The sequence below is a fragment of the Dendrobates tinctorius genome, unplaced genomic scaffold (assembly GCF_039654945.1).
Source record: "Dendrobates tinctorius isolate UK_male_01 unplaced genomic scaffold, ASM3965494v1 ptg000081l, whole genome shotgun sequence".
In the NCBI taxonomy this organism is placed as follows: domain Eukaryota; kingdom Metazoa; phylum Chordata; class Amphibia; order Anura; family Dendrobatidae; genus Dendrobates; species Dendrobates tinctorius.
In genome coordinates this window covers 11,665,062-11,684,202 of record NW_027361749.1, presented here as the reverse complement: position 1 = coordinate 11,684,202, position 19,141 = coordinate 11,665,062, and the positions used below count along the sequence as shown (strand labels likewise).

At 42.5% G+C, this 19,141-nt stretch overlaps 1 protein-coding gene across 17 annotated transcripts in view; it reads right to left on the bottom strand.

The window, feature by feature from the left end:
• Positions 1-19,141, bottom strand: part of DTNA (dystrobrevin alpha) — a 377,884-nt gene that overhangs the window by 239,567 nt on the left and 119,176 nt on the right. The window contains exon 1 of one of the 17 annotated variants that reach the window (XM_073583760.1): positions 12,829-13,029. The exons of the other annotated variants lie outside the window; for them this stretch is intronic. Within the exon in view, the coding sequence (XP_073439861.1) occupies positions 12,829-12,845 (17 nt within the window). The 5' untranslated portion in view covers positions 12,846-13,029. Of the gene's footprint in view, positions 1-12,828; positions 13,030-19,141 lie in introns of those variants that run through there. 17 annotated transcript variants of the gene reach the window in all.

Below are 19,141 nucleotides of genomic sequence, written 5' to 3'. Positions count from 1 at the left end.
ATGAGGGATTCTTAGTATTGGGACTGGCTCGAGAATATGGGTAGGATTGACCCAACTTGTGTTCATTATAAAAGTGTTTTATTTTATAGGGGAGTTTCCTCATCTACTGTGTCCTGTCCCGTACTGTCGTCTTGTCATTGTAACTTTCTTATTTCATACTTCACATGCCTTTTGATTGTTGTTGTGTGTCTGGACTTTTGTCCATTTGTCAAAAATTTGTGAAATTCTAATAAAAACGTAGTTATAAAATTAAAAAAAAAAAAGTTTGGTTCCTAAACAGTTTGCATATTGTCGGCTGCACATTGCCAGTTTATACAGAGAAAATGTGTTACTGACAGCATTAAATTTTAGGCCCCATATAAAAGATTTCATTGACTGATCACAGCCATGTTTAAACATGCCAATGATTTGGAACGAAGACTTTTTTGAACACTTGCTTACCCAATCATCTGCCAGTGAAAAAGCGCCTTTATGCTGTATAACTTCACACCAGTATTAATATTCCACTTCTGCATAGCAGAAAATATCCATAAAAATAATGGATGAAAATGATAAATCTCATCTTTTTCAAAATCTGTTGCATAGTTGCCAGTCTGGGAGGTAAATGTAAAGGCTGATTCTCTACAGACCATAAAGACCATCATCAGAATGATCCCTATGTATATACTCTCACCTATTCAGACTTTTATCTTATTACTTGAAAATGCCTTCTTATTTTTATTGATTTAATTACACTATCATGCATTACACAGGTCTGCGACTAAAAAGCGGTTTGATTATTTTCATCTAATTTCCATGTATTTTGGTGTGCTGACAACGAAAAAAATATTGAAAAAAATCCTGGACGTCAGGATGCCACAAAATGCTCCTCAAATTTTGTAAATTTTTCTCAATTTTTGTTGTTTTTTTTTATCTTAGGGTTTTGAAAGTCAATTACTACTAATTAATTCACATCAATGCATTGAAGATATACAATGCCAAAAAAATATAACTTTCAAAGAAAAGAACTTGCAGAGTGAGCTAATGAAACCAGCATCAACATGTTGCAAGCTGAACGAGCGGGCTCTGACATGCCCGGGCTTGTTTCAATTGTTTTATCTTGGTTCTCGCCTGTTCACACTTTTTAATCTCAGTTCGTGTTAGCTCGTCATATTCATCAGTGTTTCCCAAAATTAGCATTATGGCTCAGCGGAAGTGTATTAATTCGCCTGACAGTTTCTGTTACATTTGTGGTGAATATACAGTGTTGAGGCAACAGCTGAATATTACAGACTTTGTGAAAAAAGTATACTTTGCATATTTCGGACTAAAGCTTGGAGATCAAGATAAAGCTTGGGCACCTCATAAAGTGTGCAAACGGTGTGTTGAGGACCTCCGAAATTGGTTCAAGGGTAAGAAAAAAGCTTTCCGTTATGGGATTCCTATGGTATGGCGAGAGCAAAAGAACCATAGTGACGATTGTTACTTTTGTTCATGCAATGTGAAAGGGTATAATTCAAAATGGAAGCATTCCTTTTCATACTCCAATATTCACTCAGGAATTCGTCCCATCCCCCATGGCACAGATATACCAGTACCCAAGGCCCCTGCTACCTTGGAAGAGATAACTAGCTCCGATGAAGGTGGAGTCATACCTGAACCAGATGATGAAACAAGTTCTGACTTTGAAGATGATACAAGACCAAAATTGTTTTCCCAGGAGGAGACGAATGATTTGGTAAGAGAATTGAATCTTCCCAGAGATGCCGCTGAGTTATTCGGATCAAGGCTCAAAAGCAAGAATTTATTGTTGCCAGGAGTGTCTTTTTCATGGTTCAGACATCGTGAAGACGAGTTCGTTCTTTACTTTGTCCAGGAAGATAAGTTGGTTTATTGCATCGATGTCGAAGGTTTGATGGGTCAATTCAAAATCCAATATGATTCAGCGCAATGGCGTCTTTTTATAGATTCTTCAAAAAGAAGTCTCAAAGCTGTTTTACTCCACAACGGTGGTTTTTATGCTTCCTTCCCTGTAGGTCATTCCGTACACCTCAAGGAAACCTACGAGAACTTGGAATTGGTTTTTCGTAAACTTAAATATGAAGACCACGGTTGGCAAGTGTGCGGGGATTTGAAAGTCTTGTGCATGCTGCTCGGGCAACAAGCTGGGTATACCAAATACCTTTGTTTTCTGTGTCTATGGGACAGTCGAGACAAAATCACTGGACCAAGAAGAATTGGCAGCCGAGGGTGCTCACAGTTGGTGAAAAAAATGTCCTCCGAGAAACTTTGGTTCCTCCCCATAAAGTTCTTCTACCACCTCTCCACATCAAATTGGGATTGATGAAGAAATTCGTAAAATCACATCCAAAAGATGGAGAATGCTTCAAATACTTGGTCACCAAGTTTCCAGGCCTCTCGGAGGCAAAATTGAAGGAAGGTGTGTTCGTCGGACCAGACATTAGAAGGCTTATAGCTGATCAAGAGTTTATCAATACCATGACGCATCCTCAAAAAGAAGGGTGGATTGCATTTAAAGAGGTCGTGGAGAAATTTTTAGGCAATAACAAAGACCCTGACTACAAAAAAATCGTCGGACGAATGCTGAAAGCATTTCAAGCTTTAGGTTGCCTGATGAGTTTCAAAGTGCATTTCCTCCATTACCACCTTGACAACTTTCCTGAAAATTTGGGAGCTGTGAGTGAAGAGCAAGGTGAACGATTCCACCAGGACATTAAAGAGATGGAAAGAAGATACCAGGGAAGATGGAGCATTACAATGAAGGCAGACTACTGTTGGACGCTTCAGAGAGACATTACAGATGCTACTCACAAGCGTAAATGTACCAAGAGAAGCCTCACAGGGAAGAAGAATTGATTTTAGTGTGTGTTAGCGAGCTCATTGCAGTTAAAAAAAATGATTTTCATTAAACATTTGTAATAAAAAATTAATTTTATGAGTCTATTTTCATTTATTTTGAGGTATTGTCTTATTTAACATAGTTACTTAAATTGTCAGAAAACGTGATGTCCTATGACAAAATGGAGGTCATTTTCGGATTCAGCGCACTCAAAAACAAAGATTATGTGGAATAACCAAAACAGCTCTTGAAAAAAATTTTTTTGCAGCCCTTTATCTCTGACATCGCTTTCTAAGCTTAAGCTTTCTTAGGCCTCTTTCACACATCAGGTTTTCGCCGTCAGGCGCGATCCGTCGCTTTTGACAGAAACCGGATCCGGCGAAATGCAATGCCGGATCCGGTTTCCCCCCCATTGACTTGCATTTGCGCCGGATGGCCATGCGTTTCATCCGGTTTTCGCCGGATCCGGCAATGTGTCGCAATGTGTCGCGATCCGGCGTCTGGAAAAAACGTCTACTGTAACGTTTTTTGTCTCCGGCGAAAAAGCCGGACACGCCGGATCCGGCGCGTCCGGCTTTTTCACACAATGAAAGCCTATGAGCGCCGCAATGCGCCGGATCCGGCGAAAGCCGGATCCGGTGGCCGGATCCGGTTTTTTTGGTCTGAGCATGCTCAGTAGCTCTGCCCACAGGAGATATATAAAAGGAAGACAATGGGACCCTCAGCCACACCCAACATGCCACCCAAGACAGCAACCAGGCGCAGGAGAAGGCAGCAGACATCTGCAGCAGCAGCACCATCAGCAACACCCCAAATGGAGCAGCATGCTGAACGGGAGGGGAGTCCAGAAGCAGATGAGAGACGGTAATTATCAAATCCCCCATTCCTCCAAACTAGGGCCATGGAATATCAAGATATTCATTGGCCCTTTGTTTCTCTTTATTCAACAGCCGCCAAAGAGATGCAGCAGCAGCAGCAGCAGCAGAAATGGCATCACTGGCAGCAGCAATACCCACAGCCATGGAGTCTGGCCATCAACAGGACAGCACATCTTCTTCTGGGAGCCCTCCCTCGCATCGTCAGCGTTTGACGGTAAGTTTTTATTTCCAAAATCCATCATCTCTGTAATATATGTCTATTCATTGCCTTTTATTTCAAAACAGGAATCACAAGATGAAGAGGAGCTCCCAGAAGAAGAAGGAAGGGGTGGACAGACGCTTGGAGTGGGCTCACAATTCGTAAGTTTTTTGCATCAAACGCAGAAACACAACATCACACTACACACAACACATAGAAAACAATGTTCTGCAGACCACACACAGCAAACAAATGCCTACATCCAAACTCATAACATTTTTTGTTTTCTTCTCTAGTCTTCCCAATCTGGTGCTCGGCCAAGAGGTCCTCGCAGTGCCTCCCAGGGTCGTCGGCGACAGCAACGCGGCGGTCACCAGCGTGTAAGTATAAATATTTTTGCTTTGTTTTTTTGCACTTTTTATTTCATTTCTTTTGTGGAGGCTAATTATGTTATTTTTGTCTTTTTCTTTCACAGCCTTCACAGCGTGCTCCCGACTCTGACGGTGAGGATGGAGGGATTGATGTGGACCGCCTCATCGATCTCGTCAGAGAAAGGGAGCCGCTCTGGAATATGGCTGACCACCGCCATGCTGACCTGATCATTACCCGACGACTCTGGGAGGAAATCTGTTCTCTCCTTGTGGGCCGCTGGGAGGACCTCGAAGCTCGGGACCAGATTAAAGAGCGTAAGTATATACAGTAACGGTTGCTTGATGTAAACCAGTGTTTCCCGAACTCCAGTCCTCGTGGTCCCCACGGATCATGTGTTCAGGATTTCTATTTACTATTGAAATCCTGAAAACATGACCCCTGGGGACCATGAGGACTGGAGTTTGTGAAACACTGATGTTGTATACTAACCACTCCTTTCTCGTTTCAGGGAACAGAATTGTGAATCGGTGGCGGTCTGTGAGGGATCGTTTCAAGAAGGAGTTCAATAAAGAGATGCGGGCCCCGAGTGGATCTGGAGGACGCAGGAGCAAGTACAAGTACGCACAAGCCCTGTCGTTCCTCCGGGAAACAATGCTCACCAGAAGGTAAATATTACACACCACATGTGAAAAAGATGTAACTTTTTTTTTTCAGCCAGGGCCATACCATGTCAGTATTTTAATTGTTTTTTTTTCTCTTTATTCCACAGCACGGTGAGCAGCACTCGGGAGCCTGCACGATTGGACCCTTCTGAGGCGATCCCTGAGGAGACCGGCACCGAGGGACACTTCGACCGCCCCGGTACATCTGCACCTTCCCTGCCTTCCCACACATTCGACCCATCTGTCCCATCCACCAGCACAGGAGCATCGTGGCCGCCTACATTACATGAAGCTGCTGGTGAGGAGATCGCTTTCCCTTTACCCCACCCTTCTGCCCCTGCCGCCTCTAGTACACCTGCGGGTACTGGGCGGCAGCGGCAGAGGGGTCAGGAAAAGAGTTATGCGCAAGAGTTATTGCATCTGAATGCATCTTTCCAGAACTGTCTCAAAGTCTTGTCAGAGCAAATCTCCGCAGGCTTTCAGCAGATCAACTCCAGCATTCTGGAGGTGAAGACACTTCTGCAAACCATGCATTCAGAAGCAAGATCTTCGCCAAACCACACCTTTTTCAGGTCTGTTGTGGAGCGCATGGAAACGCTCTCTCCTGCCCAGCAGATGCATGTAATGCATTCGTGCCACGGTGCTCTACAGCAGGTTACCTCCCAACCTCCACCTCCCACCACTGTAGTTCCTCCACCTGCACCCCCTCCAGCCACTTTCCATCCTCCCCCTCCTATTACATCTGCACCCCCTCCAGCCACTTTTCATCCTCCCCCTCCTACTACATACCAGCAACCTGCCCAGTACCAGCAACCTCACCAGTACCAGCAACCTCCCCAGTACCAGTCATCTCCCCACTTCCAGCAACCTGCCCCGTACCAAACTCCTTCCCCGTACCAAACTCCTTCCCCATACAACTTTCCATCAACATCATCTGCTCCTACAGTCCCTGCCCAACCCTGCACTCCACCACCCACCACCTCTTCTGCTTCCCACATGTCCACCCATTCTGTAGTTTTTTCCACACCTTCACCTCTAACTGTTCCTTCCCCACCACGATCCCAGTCCTCTCTCCACACACCCAGTGTCGAAGTGTCCCGCAGCCCCTCCAGCAGTATTTCCACCCCACAATACACAGAATTGTAATGTGTGTTTTTTAATAAAAATGCCCATTGGGTTTAAAACCTTTATTAAAAAAGTTTTTTGCACTTTAAAAAAAAAAAAAAAAATTTTAAATAAAAGTTAAATTATCGTTTCACAATGGTTGTCTGTCTTTTCTTTCTGCGGCGAACTATGTTTAAAAAAAAGGTTAAATACAGGGTATTTCAAAGGTAAAAAGGTATTCAAAACCAGGTATATAACTGTGGGTAAATTTTAGCTTTTTGCCACAGTTGTGTTCCTGGTTGTGTTTGAAGCAAAGTATTTCACCTAAAAAGTTGTGTTTATTGTTGGTGATTTCCTAACAATGTACACAACTTTTGTTAAAAGGTGAAATACTTTGCATAAAACACAACCAGGTACACACCTGTGGCCTAAAGCTAAAAATAGTAAGACCATGACAAGATAGCCAACTTTGGTTGGCAAAGGTATATACTGTTGGTCCAGAAGGTACACAAGTTTGGTTAGGGCACAAATCTTTCACACTCTGTCATCCTGCCAGTGTACTCTGCCTTGAGGGGCCACAAGGGTCAATTTTAAAAACCGGATCCGGCGTAATCCGTCGAAAAAACGGATAGAAAAACGGATGAACCGGATGAGACGGATCCGGTTTTGTCTGTCAAGAACAAGACGGATCCGGCAGAAAACCGGATCCGGCACATCAGGTTTTACAAAACATTTGCCGGATCCGGCATTCCGGCACGACGCCGGATCGCGCCTGACGCCGAAAACCTGATGTGTGAAAGTAGCCTTAAACACAATTGCTAATTATAATCTGATCCTATTTGGCAAAACTGATGCTCCTGCTCTTACCGTATATTAAGCTTCCACGCTGAGATTTTGGAGCATATTTTTGCTAAAACAAAAATGCTGAATTTTAAGGGTTCAGCAAAGTGGACCGGTTTTATTGAGATTTCATGTCCACAGTGCTTTTTTTTTTTTTTTTTTAAGCAGTGAAAACGTGATCGAAATCCACAACATGTCCATTTCTTTCTCTTACTGGTACGTCGACTACGGATTTTCTACACAGAATTGCATTAGACAAAATCTACAGGAACAAAACACATGTGGTGTGTTTTTAATGACCAGACCCAGACCTATAAAACTGCCCCACTAGTTAACCCCTTCAGTGAACACCGTAAAAAAAACGAAGTAAAAAACTATGCTTTATCATCATACCAACTAAATAAAACGCAATAAAAAAAAGATTGATATAAATAAACATGGTACCGCTGAAAATTGTCATTTTGTCCCGCAAAAAAACAAGCTGCCATAAAGTTCCATCAGAGGAAAAATAGAAAAAAAAGTTATAGCTCTCAGAATAAAGAGATGCAAAAATAATTCTTTTTACTATAAAAAAAAACTTTTACACAAAAGAGCCAAAAAATAAAAAAAAAAATATATAAATGTGGTATCACTGTTATCATACTGGGCATAAAAGACAAAAACAACAATTCCTGAATTGCTGGTTTTTGTTCATTCTCTTAAAAATCTAAATTGAAAGAGATAAAAAAAAGTCATGTGCCCAAAAATGGTACCAATAAAAACGACAGCTCATCCTGCAAAAAAAAGCCCTCACATAACACTCAGCCGAAATATGGAAAAATTACAGCTATCTAAATATAGTGGGGGCTTTTTGTAATAAAAAGTGTCTTTTAGTGTTTGACAGCAGCCAAACAAAAAAAAGATATAAAAATGATATTGCTGAAATTGCACCAATTCTTCACTTGCTGTTGATTTTTTAATTCTGCCTCCCAAAAGATCGCAGTATGGCTAGGTGGTTAGGCTCACATTTATTCTACGCTCTACACTGAGCGGTTGTATCGGGGATTCCGTGTAAATCTCTGAAATACGTGACTCGGATGGAACCCCCAGCGGAAGATTCACTATAATGAGGTGTTGGAGGCACCGTGGACGCCATTCTGACCTGTGATCTGGCAGTGTCCGACTTTTTAGGTGTGAAAAAAAGCGCAGTCCGCCACACTTTTGCGCACTTCTGAAGAGAAGAGCAACGCTGAACAGAGGCCAGACGGAGTCCAAAATAACTCTGCTGCCTCATTATAGTGAGTGGATCCCTCGGGGTTTCATTTGAATCACGTCCCTCGGAGATTTAAATGAAAACCCAGATGTATGTGCTCAGAGTACAGCGCCGGATACATGTCATCCCAAATGGAACGAAAATATATGGGGCCTCCATGTTATTGGTAATACAAGAGTTCTGGAAAAGCGTTATGGTTTCTTGCCCCCACTAAAAAAAAAAAATTCAGCAAATTCTGTCCCACAGTGTGCCTAAACCATGTTTAGCATCCACAGGTTTAGCATTTCGGTAGCAATGACAGCCTGCCTAATTTATAGGTACATGTCTCCATAAGCATTATCTGGACACTACAATGTACTGATGACTACAATGGCAGTTTGCAATTTTCTCTCTGCTTGTTTCTGGAAAACACCCATGGAGTCAAAATCATCACAACACCCCAAAGGGGTATAATTTCCATAATAGGGTCGCTTCAGGGGCGATTCTGCTCTTCTAACACTTAGGAGCTCAGTATATGGAGTCCGCAAACTTTTCTAGGAAAATATGTGCTTGAGGATGCAAATAGCGCTCCATCCCCCCCCCCCCCCCCCCCCAAGTCTCAGCACGTGGCTAAGCAGTACTGTACAGCCACATATGGGGCATTTCTACATTCAGCAGAATTTGTCGGACACATTTAATTTTGGTGCCATTTTTACCCATTTCCCTGAAATATAAAATCTCTTGCTAAAACAAAAAATGGTGTTACAAAATACAATTATTTTTTCCTTTTTCGGTGTACACTGGAGAAATTGTACACAAAGTGTACGGTGCAATTTCTCCTGGTTCCCTTGTGAAAATGCTAAATTTTGTGTTAAAAACATTTTGGTGGGAAAAATGTGATTTTTTTAATTTTTATGGCTGAACATTATATACTTCTACTAGTATAATACCCGCGGCTTCGCTCTTGGAAAATACGTTAAATTGTTGGTTATGGTAGCTAAAGTAAAAACTTTGGATCTTCATTTGCTACAGGAAGCATTGAACCGATTTTGTGATATATTTGGCCCTGGACTTTAAAAGTTGGCATAAATCCTGCTTCCTGGATTACAGCTGTCGTACCAAAGGATGTCATCTGGAAAGATGAATTGTATCTCCTAATGTTTTGCAGAAAATGCTTGGAATGGGGAGTTGTTCTTGACATGTATGAAAGAAGTGGTTCAGGAGGTTGATCTAAAGGTGCAAACTGACTTTGCCATTTGAGCAGCATGAACCATGCGATTCCAAGATAAACTTCTTTGCTTGACAATGTTTGCATATTATGTCCATTTTGCCAATTATGACTTTATGATGTGACCTATAGTCTTGAATTGGGTTGTAGTGAAATGCTTCCAAACTCAAATCAGCCTGCCTAAATCTTTGCACAAGTTGCAAATGTCATATGCGGTCATTTTCACAACGTTCATCCTTTTGTTCAGATGTTTCCATATTCCTTGCTTCAGCCTGCCTTATCCGATTCCTGTGAAGACGACATTCCCGTTGCTCTGATGTCTCAGCTTCCTTACTTTTAGCCTGTCTAATCCGTTTCTTTTCAAGCCCCGAGTCACGTTGTTCACTTGTCTGAGCTCTTTAACACAATTTTACTTTCTAAAGCCCCCTTCTCACAGAGCGAGATCGCTAGCGACATCGCTGAAGCGTCACCGATTTTGTGACGCGCCAGCGATCTCGCTACATGTGACATGCAGCGATGACCGGCCCCCTGCTGGATATCGCGGATCGTGCTTGAATGTCCTGGGCCATTTTCTGATCACTGTTGTCCAGCGCGCATCGGTTTGGCGCCGAAGAGCGACCTCGTCGGCGACGCAGAACTCAGGAACGCAGGCAGGAATCGTCTGAAAAGCTGCTGTGTGACAAGGTACCAACGACTGGCGAGATCGTTACACGGATCGCAAAGCGGATCATTGCTTCGTCGATGAAGAGATCTGCCTGTTTGGCAGCTTACTAGCGACCAATTAGCGACGCACCAGTGATCCTTACCAGCTCGTATCGTTGTCGGGATCGCTGGTGCGTCACTAAGTGAAACGGGACCCTAAGGCTAGCTTCACACTAGCGTTCGGCAGGGCTGCGGATGGCAGCCTACTTCCTTTTTTCTTCCTCCATTAAGCCCCGCCCACTGCTGCACCTCTTCCTTCAGTTCTGCCTACGACTGCATGCGTCCTGCGTACCCTATCTTTAACATTGGGTATGCGGACGCATCAACGTGTCATTTTGACACGCCCGCAACAAAGTGCAACACGTTGTGTTCGGCTGCGCAGCTGGAGTAATCCAACTGTTCAACAAAGATGATAATAAAGTTTTTTCATACACAATGCATTTCAACGCCGTACTGGCATCTTTCTTTTAGGTATTGATGAAAACGCCGATATAGTACTGAAACATGTGTAAGGAGGTGGCAGGGAACCTCACGTGCCTCCTCTCCTCTGGACACTGTTCACAGTTATCTGTGGCTCCTCATTGTGTATTTGTTTAAGATTAGGGATAGCAGTTAGCGTAGAGTAATAGCAGGTTTAGAATAGAGGGGGGCATATTAGAGAGAGAGCACAGGATAGATAATAGTGTCAGTTTAGGTACAGGCAGCAAGGGGTTATTCAGTGGGGAGGAGTTTTAGCAGAGCAGCACAAAGCAGGGAGGTATAGGACAGGCACTTTCTGATTAGAGGCAGAGGCCTGGGCAGCTTGCCCAGGGCAGGTTATACGAGAAGCAGTGGATCAAAATGTGACTGGCTGTGGGGATGTTTGCCATGGCAGTAAGGGGCGCCAAGTGGAGAGTAGTACAGTCAGGCACCAGCTCAGCAGGACCATCCCCAGGAAGGATCCGGGGTCGAAGACCAGGGCAGGAGCAGCTGAGATGGCATTCCCGGCACCTTTACCAATTGGAACCGGCCGAAGGGCTGACAGGGAGCTGGTGACTTGGAAGGCACAGATAGGACTGTCCAAAGAGACTGCCCGGATGGCAGAGAAAAGGCACAGACAGAACAGAGTCTAACTAGAGGTAGGGCCGTGAACGCCGAGAGGAAAGAGAGATTACAGAAGGAATAGAGTCTGCCCGGAAGGCAGGGAAAGTACAGGATACGTGGCTCTGTGTGAATTGTGCTGCCAAGTTGATCAGTGTCCTTTTGATAAGTAAAGTTGAACTGTTGGAAAAAGACTGTAATTCAGGAGTGTTTTGTGGAACTGGGAAATCAGGAGCCGGAATGATAGAACTGGAAGGAACTCTGACAGTAGCCGTGAGTGTTCTGCTGCGTGTGCAGCACGTGCAGCAAAAAGGACATTGTTTTTTTCCTGTGGGGCTCCAGGGTTTGGGAACAGTACAGCCCGCTGCCACGAATACCACCCTGGCCGCCTAAAGGTACTGTCACACTTAGCGATGTACCAGCGATCCCGACCAGCGATATAACGCGGTCAGGACCGCTGGTACATCGCTAAGTGGTCGCTAGTGAGCTGCCACACAGGCAGATCTCACCAGCGACATCGTTAGGGACGGGGGTCGCTACTTACCTGTCACACTAGGCGATCCTGCGTCCTCCCGCCCGGCTCCACGCGTTGCTCGCCTTCACAGCAGGAAGCGCCGCAGGAAGCTGACGACGAGAAACGGTCCTGAACGTTCTCGCGCGATCAGCGATAACCAGCGGGGGAGCCGGTCGTAGGTAAGTATCAGACACAGCGATATCGCTAGCAATATCGCTATAATGTCACTAGTTATAGCGATATTGCTAGCGATATCTCTTAGTGTGACATGCCCTTTACACATGTTGTGATAAAAAAAAACCTTATCATTGTTGAAGAATTAGATTACTCCAGCAGCACAGCCCACCTAATGTGTTTTATCCAACTGGATCCACTATCTAGACACTAACAGACACAAGAATAAGGACTGTTCTGGGAACGTTATTACATATCATAAATATATCAGCAATAAACATGACAAAGTACAAAGGTACAAAACCATTGGATAAAACATCCAGACAAAGTCATAGGCTACTGACATGACTTCTTGCTTTATGTCTTTTAACAGGTGCCACAACTACATTGGTTTCAGCCACTCACAGTTAGGAAATGCCATCAGAGTAACTCATGGTAGTGATATCACTTCTCTAAAAATATAATGGTACCATAGCGACCCATTCACGACATTTGCATATGCCCACGTTACTCTATTAGAATAAATCGCCTTGACATGAACACAGCAACACAAATCAGTTACATTTCTCAGGCACAGCAGGGTACGCCGGGTTACAAGTAATTTCTCCCAGCGCCAAAAGTACCTAAATATGCGTCACTCAGGCATTAATGAAAGGTTTAGTTTTTAGCTCATAGACTGACCAATGACACCTTCTCATTAATCTCATGGAATTTCTGATTAGCATTACATGTGACTAAAGTGAACAGAATTCTATAAATCTGTGCAGATCACATATAATAAATCCTGTTACTCCCTACATAGAATAAAATACTGTATAGTGTCAATCCTCTAGAAGCAACTTGACTCTCCTACTACCTGCCACACGTAATACAGTAACCTGTGGTCGCCTTTTTACTCCACTGGTCTTCAGATCGTTAACCTGCTGCCACATCACGCCACTATCACAGAGGACTTTCATATGCCACCGGCTACACTACAAAGCACAAGAAAGCTGTAGTACTTACCCGATAGTTTGCACCATGTCTTTGAGGGCCGCTCTCTGTATTCTTAGCTGTTTGCACAACCCATACAAAAATAAACGCAGGCTCGATCAAAAGTCTCCACAACACAAAACAAACAAAAAAACACAAAAGACTAGAACACGGCGACAACGCCAACACAGAAACAGACGAACATTGGATTTGGACTTGGGTTTTGGCTGGAGATGATGAATATTCTGCGTCTATCTATAACTTGCCAGTGATTCGGTTTCACATAGCAGTGTAGTTCTGTAGACAGATGACTTTGCAGAGCTGACCAATCCCCACCGATGCCTGTACATTCCCTCGGCCTCCCTCCCCCACTTCGCCCTGTCTTTTCTAGGATATCTAGTGAAATAATCGTTCAGCTGTCTCCAGCCTATCTTACAGGATGAAAGAGGAGCTTTCCCTGATTGTCAGAGGGAGACCTGAAAAAGGAAGACAAGCCCTTTCTATTCAATTGTGAGGACACAAGACAGCAATTTACTGAGAGCTGGGCTTTAAAGCACATTCCTCTGGACTGTTGGTCTCCAGGCACGAACTGTCGCCTCTGCATGAAAATCCAATAAAGATCCAGTGAAACTAAGTAATGGTACAGAGGAATGCCAATAAATCAAGAGGAAGCTTTTATGAGTCTAATTAATGAATCTTGCTCTTCACTTATAAAGTTGAAAACAGAATAAACAAGTTGTGTCAAGATGATCTTCTTACTCATTTTTCCCCTTTTTGTTTGGCTGATGACATCCACAATCCAAACATTGCATCCCTTTCAGTAACAGGAGAACAATTTCCACTACTAGTGAGCATTGAATATTCATCTAGGACACAATGTCGAATTTACAAAATCTTCCCACCAGGGGGCAGTAAACCCAAAACGCAGAGAAATTGAAGGGGTTTTTTTGTGGTCCTTAGCATGGACCATGGCCAACTTGCTGTGTAAAGACCACCCTTTCCTCTATATAAATAATACTAAAAGTCCTTGATATCAAAGCATCCAGATGAGGGCATATGTATGTACACAGCAGACAAGATCTATCATAACAAGGCTATGAGGCAAGTAAAGGTGTCATAATCTGAATAAGAACATATTCACTGTCATAGAGAAAAATTATAAAATCCACAACGTCTCTGGAGAGGAGACTTATCATCCTCACACTGAACATATTGGATTAATTATAACTGAGGAAGTGAGAAAGAGCTGACACTGCAACATACATTGAGGCAGGGCCTCCTGCCATGAACTGGTAATTACAACAAGTAATCTGGTGAGAACCAGCCAAAAAGGCTAGGGTTTGTATACTCAGAGGCGGAGAAGTACACTTCTGAGGCAAGAGCTTGATCTCTTCAAAGGTTTTATCTCACTCTGGAGTCGTGGTCAGTGATGAATACTGAGGTTTGACTTGAACCAATATTTATGACTTGATCCAATATTTATGGGAAATATATTTTTGGTGTTGTAACGAAGGGATGAACATAAAGCATTCACTCACATCACTTTATGGCCAGCCGAAAACATCCAACTTAATATCAAATCAGATGGATGTTGTTATCCATGCCTTGTTTAAGCTACATAGAAATGTAAAATCGCGATAGGAAACATGATGATATCTCCCACCTGGGACCTCCAGGGGCGAAGACATCCTGAAAGTTGGGGATCTCACAAAATTCTAAAAGACTTAGCACACGCCACGACCAGCCCCCATTTGAGCTCACCAAGGGGAGGTATTTTGGAGTAAAATTAATCTAATAAAAATCAGAGTTTGGGTTTTGGTCTTTTGTCAGTCCTGGAAGGTACGGTTTGCTGTGGTTCTGTCTGTTTGTCAAAGAAGTACCTCCCTCCACTAAAGCTCTGAGCCATTACCAGGACACAGGTTAGTACTTTTTCTTCTGTTATCCTTTTCTTTTCAAATGACTGCATATACCGTATTATTTTGTTACAATTTCATATCATCTTTGTATTTTTTTTTTTATAAACATTGCCTATCTTTCCGGATTAAATATATAAAACGTAATAGCTTCGCTCCTCTTGCTCTGTAAATCGCACATCTCAAGTTATAAGCTATGTGTAACGGGTGTCAAATTGACCTGTATAAATGATTTTCAGTCGCAGCTAGTAGTTCCTTTAGCTATTGTGGAGTTGGCAGTGATTATATTGGGGTATATAATATATATATATATATATATATATATATATATATATATATAGATAGAGTGGGGAAAATAAGTATTTGATACACTGACGATTTTGCAAATTTTCACAGCTACAAAGAATGGAGACGTCTGTAATTTTTATCGTAGGTACATTTGAAATGTGGCAAACAGAATCTAGAAATAACATCAAAAAAATCTCATTGCATGATTGATTTTTTTAATAATTAAATTGTTTTCTATTGCATGAAATAAGTATTTGATCAAAGACCAAGACCAAAGAGCTATCGAAGGACACCAGGGACACAATTGTAGGTCTGACAAGGCTGGTATAGGGTCCAGGACATTAGGCAAGTAGCTTGTGAGAATCATTAGGAAATGGAAGAAACACAAGCTGACTGTCAGTCTTCCTTGTTCTGGGGCTCCATGTAAGAACTCGCCTCATGGGGTAAGGATGATTCTGAGAAAGGTAGGAATCAGCCCAGAACTACATGGGAGGACCTGGTCAATGACCTGAAAATATCTGGGACAACAGTCTCAAACATTACCGTTAGTAACACATTATGCCATCATGGATTAAAATCCTGCAGGCCATACAAGGTCCCCCTGATCACACCAGAACATGTCTAGACACGTTTGAAGTTCACCAATGACCATCTGGATGATCAAGGTCAAGTGGTCAAATGAAACCAAAATAGGACTTTTTTAGTATCAACTCAACTCGCCATGTTTGGAGGAAGGACGACTACAAACCCAAGAACAATGTCCCAACCGTGAAGCATGGTGGGGTTAACATCATACTTTAGGGGTGTTTTTCTGCAAAGGGTACAGGACGACTGCACCTTCTTGAAGGGAGGATGGATGGGGTCATATATTGTGAGATTTTTGGCAACAACCTCCTTTCCTAAGTAAGAGCATTGAAGATGGGTCGTGGTTGAGTCTTCCAACATGACAATGACCGGAAACACACAGCCAGGGCAATTAACTAAGAAGCATTTCATGGCCCTGGAGTGGCCCAGTCATTCTCCAGATCTGAACCCAATAGAAATTTTTGCAGGGAGCTGAAACTCCATGTTGCCCAGTGATAGCCCCGAAACCTGAAAGATCTGGAGGGGGAGAATTAGGAGAGGAGGGCTGTAGAGGTGTTTGTAATTACAATGTGCTCTGCTGTATCCCGCTCCCAACAAGCTGACCGCCATGAAATGAAAGGGACACTGAAAATGTAATTAGAATTAGATCTGCTCTATACTTTACAGTTGGTGCAGAGGTCAGATCAGGAATTCTCTGCACCTCTGTGCACCGCCGAATACTTCAGCACCAGTGTGTGATCATCACCCTGCAGCATCAGACTGCCGCAGAATTGTCTGACTCCTGCTGCCGCCACACTACTTGTAAGGCTAGGTTCACATCGCGTTAGTGCCATCCGTTTAACGTATGTGTTAAACGGATGCGCTAACGCTGATGTCCTTTTTGTCTTTTCTTGACCGATTGCGCTAACACATGGTAGCATTGCATTAGCATGCTTTAGCAATAGAGGTCTATGCACAGCTAACGCGTCCATTTGCTGTGTGTTAGACCCAGCGCACCCCAAAACGCGGTAGACAGAGTTCGAAGGTGCGTCACAAAGTAACGCATCATTGCCAACAAATGCCGATTTGGACATGCGTTAGGATGCATTACCACAATAGATGCCAATAGGTGCGTTTACACATCCGTTACATAGTGTTAGTGGCGCTTAGTAACGGATGCGTTAAACGGATGGCACCTAATGCGATGTGAACCCAGCCTAAGTATATTCCGACTATAAGACGCCCCCCATTTTCCCCCAAGATTTTTTGGGAAAAAAGTGCATCTTATAGTTTGAAAAATACAGTAGGTGGTAAAAATAAACTTCTTCATTGATGTCATGCCACTTTAAATTAATTCCTGAAAAGCACCTGAAGGGTTAATAAACTAGCTGAAAGCAATTTTGAATATATTGAGGGGTGCTGTTTTTAAAATGGCTTCACTTTTGGGGGTTTCCAATATATAGAACCCCTAAAATAATTTCAAAACTTAGTAGGTCCCTAAAAAAATAAGTTTTGTAAATTTCCTTGGAAAAAAGAAAAAAATTACTGCTACGTTTTTAAACCTTCTAAAATGCTAACAAAATAAAGGAACATTTTACAAATGGTGCTGATATAAAGCGGACATGATGGAAATGTTATTTATTAACCCCTTAACCCCTGGAGCTTTTATCGTTTTGGTTTTGCGTTTTCGTTTTTCGCTCCCCTCCTTCCCAAAGCCATAACCTTTTTATTTTTCCATCAATATAGCCATGTGAGGGCTTATTTTTTGTGGGATGAGTTGTACTTTTTAACAACATCATTTGTTTTACCATGTCGTGTACTAGAAAACGGGAAAATTCCAAGTTCGGTGAAATTGCAAAAAAAGTGCACTCTCATAGATTGTAAGCTTGCGAGCAGGGCCCTCATTCCTCTTGGTATCTGTTTTGATCTATGTGATTATTGTTATGCTGTAATGTCTATTGTCTGTACAAGTCCCCCCTATAATGTAAAGTGCTGCGGAATATGTTGGCGCTATAGAAATAAAATTATTATTATTATTATTATTATTATTATTAATGCCACACTTGTTTTTTTGTTTGGCTTTTTTGCTAAGTTCACTAAATTCTAAAACTGCATAGAAATACATGCAGCTAACGCTCCGCTGCCGAATTGCACATTTTTTGAAATTTTTGTAAAATTTCTGATATTTTTATAAATAAATGCAGAAAATATCAACATAAATTTACCATTATCAATTTGTCACGAAAAAAACAAACAATCTCAAAGTCAATGGATTATGTTGAAGCGTTCCAGAATTATTAACACAAAGTGACACTGGTCAGATTTTTAAAAATTGGCCCGGTCACTAAAGGGGTTAACGAGATACCAATATAATATAAAAATGACAGATGACACAATAATGGAGCATTTAGAAAAGCAGATAAAATCAGCTAACTAGCATTCGCTCCTTTCCAATTATCCAGTTTTGTAAACATACCTGTGATCACCCACTGAATGAGCAAACCACTCATTCATTGGGTAATTAGATCATTTACACTGACAAAAAAAAAATCATTGTTATCAGCTGTACATTGTCTCCATAATTGTTCAAATGCAAATAACCAGTAAACTAGCACCAAATGGCTTGTGTATAGCCAAGATTTCATCAGTTAATGTTTAACCCCTTAGTGACCAAGCCAATTTTTACACTTCTGATCACTGTCACTTTATGTGGTTATAGCTCTAGAACGCCTCAACGTATCCCACTGATTCTGAGATTGTTTTATCGTGACATATTGTACTTATTTATGAAAAAAAACAAACGGAAATTTGGCAAAAAAAAAATGTTGCAATTTTCGAACTTTTAATTTTTGTACACTTAAGTCAGAGTCACACAATAATAATAATAATAATCTTTATTTATATAGCGCCAACATATTCCGCAGCGCTTTACAGTTGAACAGTTTCAAACACAACAGTCATAAGTAACAACGTTAACAATACAATAATTAAAGCGAAATAAGACGACCCTGCTTGTGGAGCTTACATTCTACAATGAGGTGGGGGAGATACAAAGCATAGGTTTGTATTTACAATGATGTATTTACAATGACGGTCCAGCCATCTTCAGGGGGTGGGGGTTAGATGGAGATAGTGAATGGGATACACACACACAAACATAACATGACTTTGATTACTGAATGTGATAGGCCGCTCTGAACAAATGCGTTTTGAGCGAGCGCCTAAAACTATGCAAATTGTGGATGATCCTAATATCTTGGGGTAGAGCATTCCAGAGGATTGGCGCAGCACGGGAGAAGTCTTGGAGTCGGGAGTGGGAGGTACGGATTAGGGCAGAGGTTAGTCGAAAGTCATTTGCAGAGCGCAGCGGTCGGTTAGGCCGATAGACAGAAATGAGGGAGGAGATGTAAGGGGGTGCCGCACTGTGGAGAGCTTTGTGGGTGAGAACAAGTACTTTGAATTGTACCCTGTAATGAATTGGCAGCCAGTGTAACGACTGGCGAAGAGCGGACGCGTCTGAGTAACGATTAGCCAGATGGACAACCCTGGCTGCTGCATTAAGGATAGACTGGAGAGGGGAG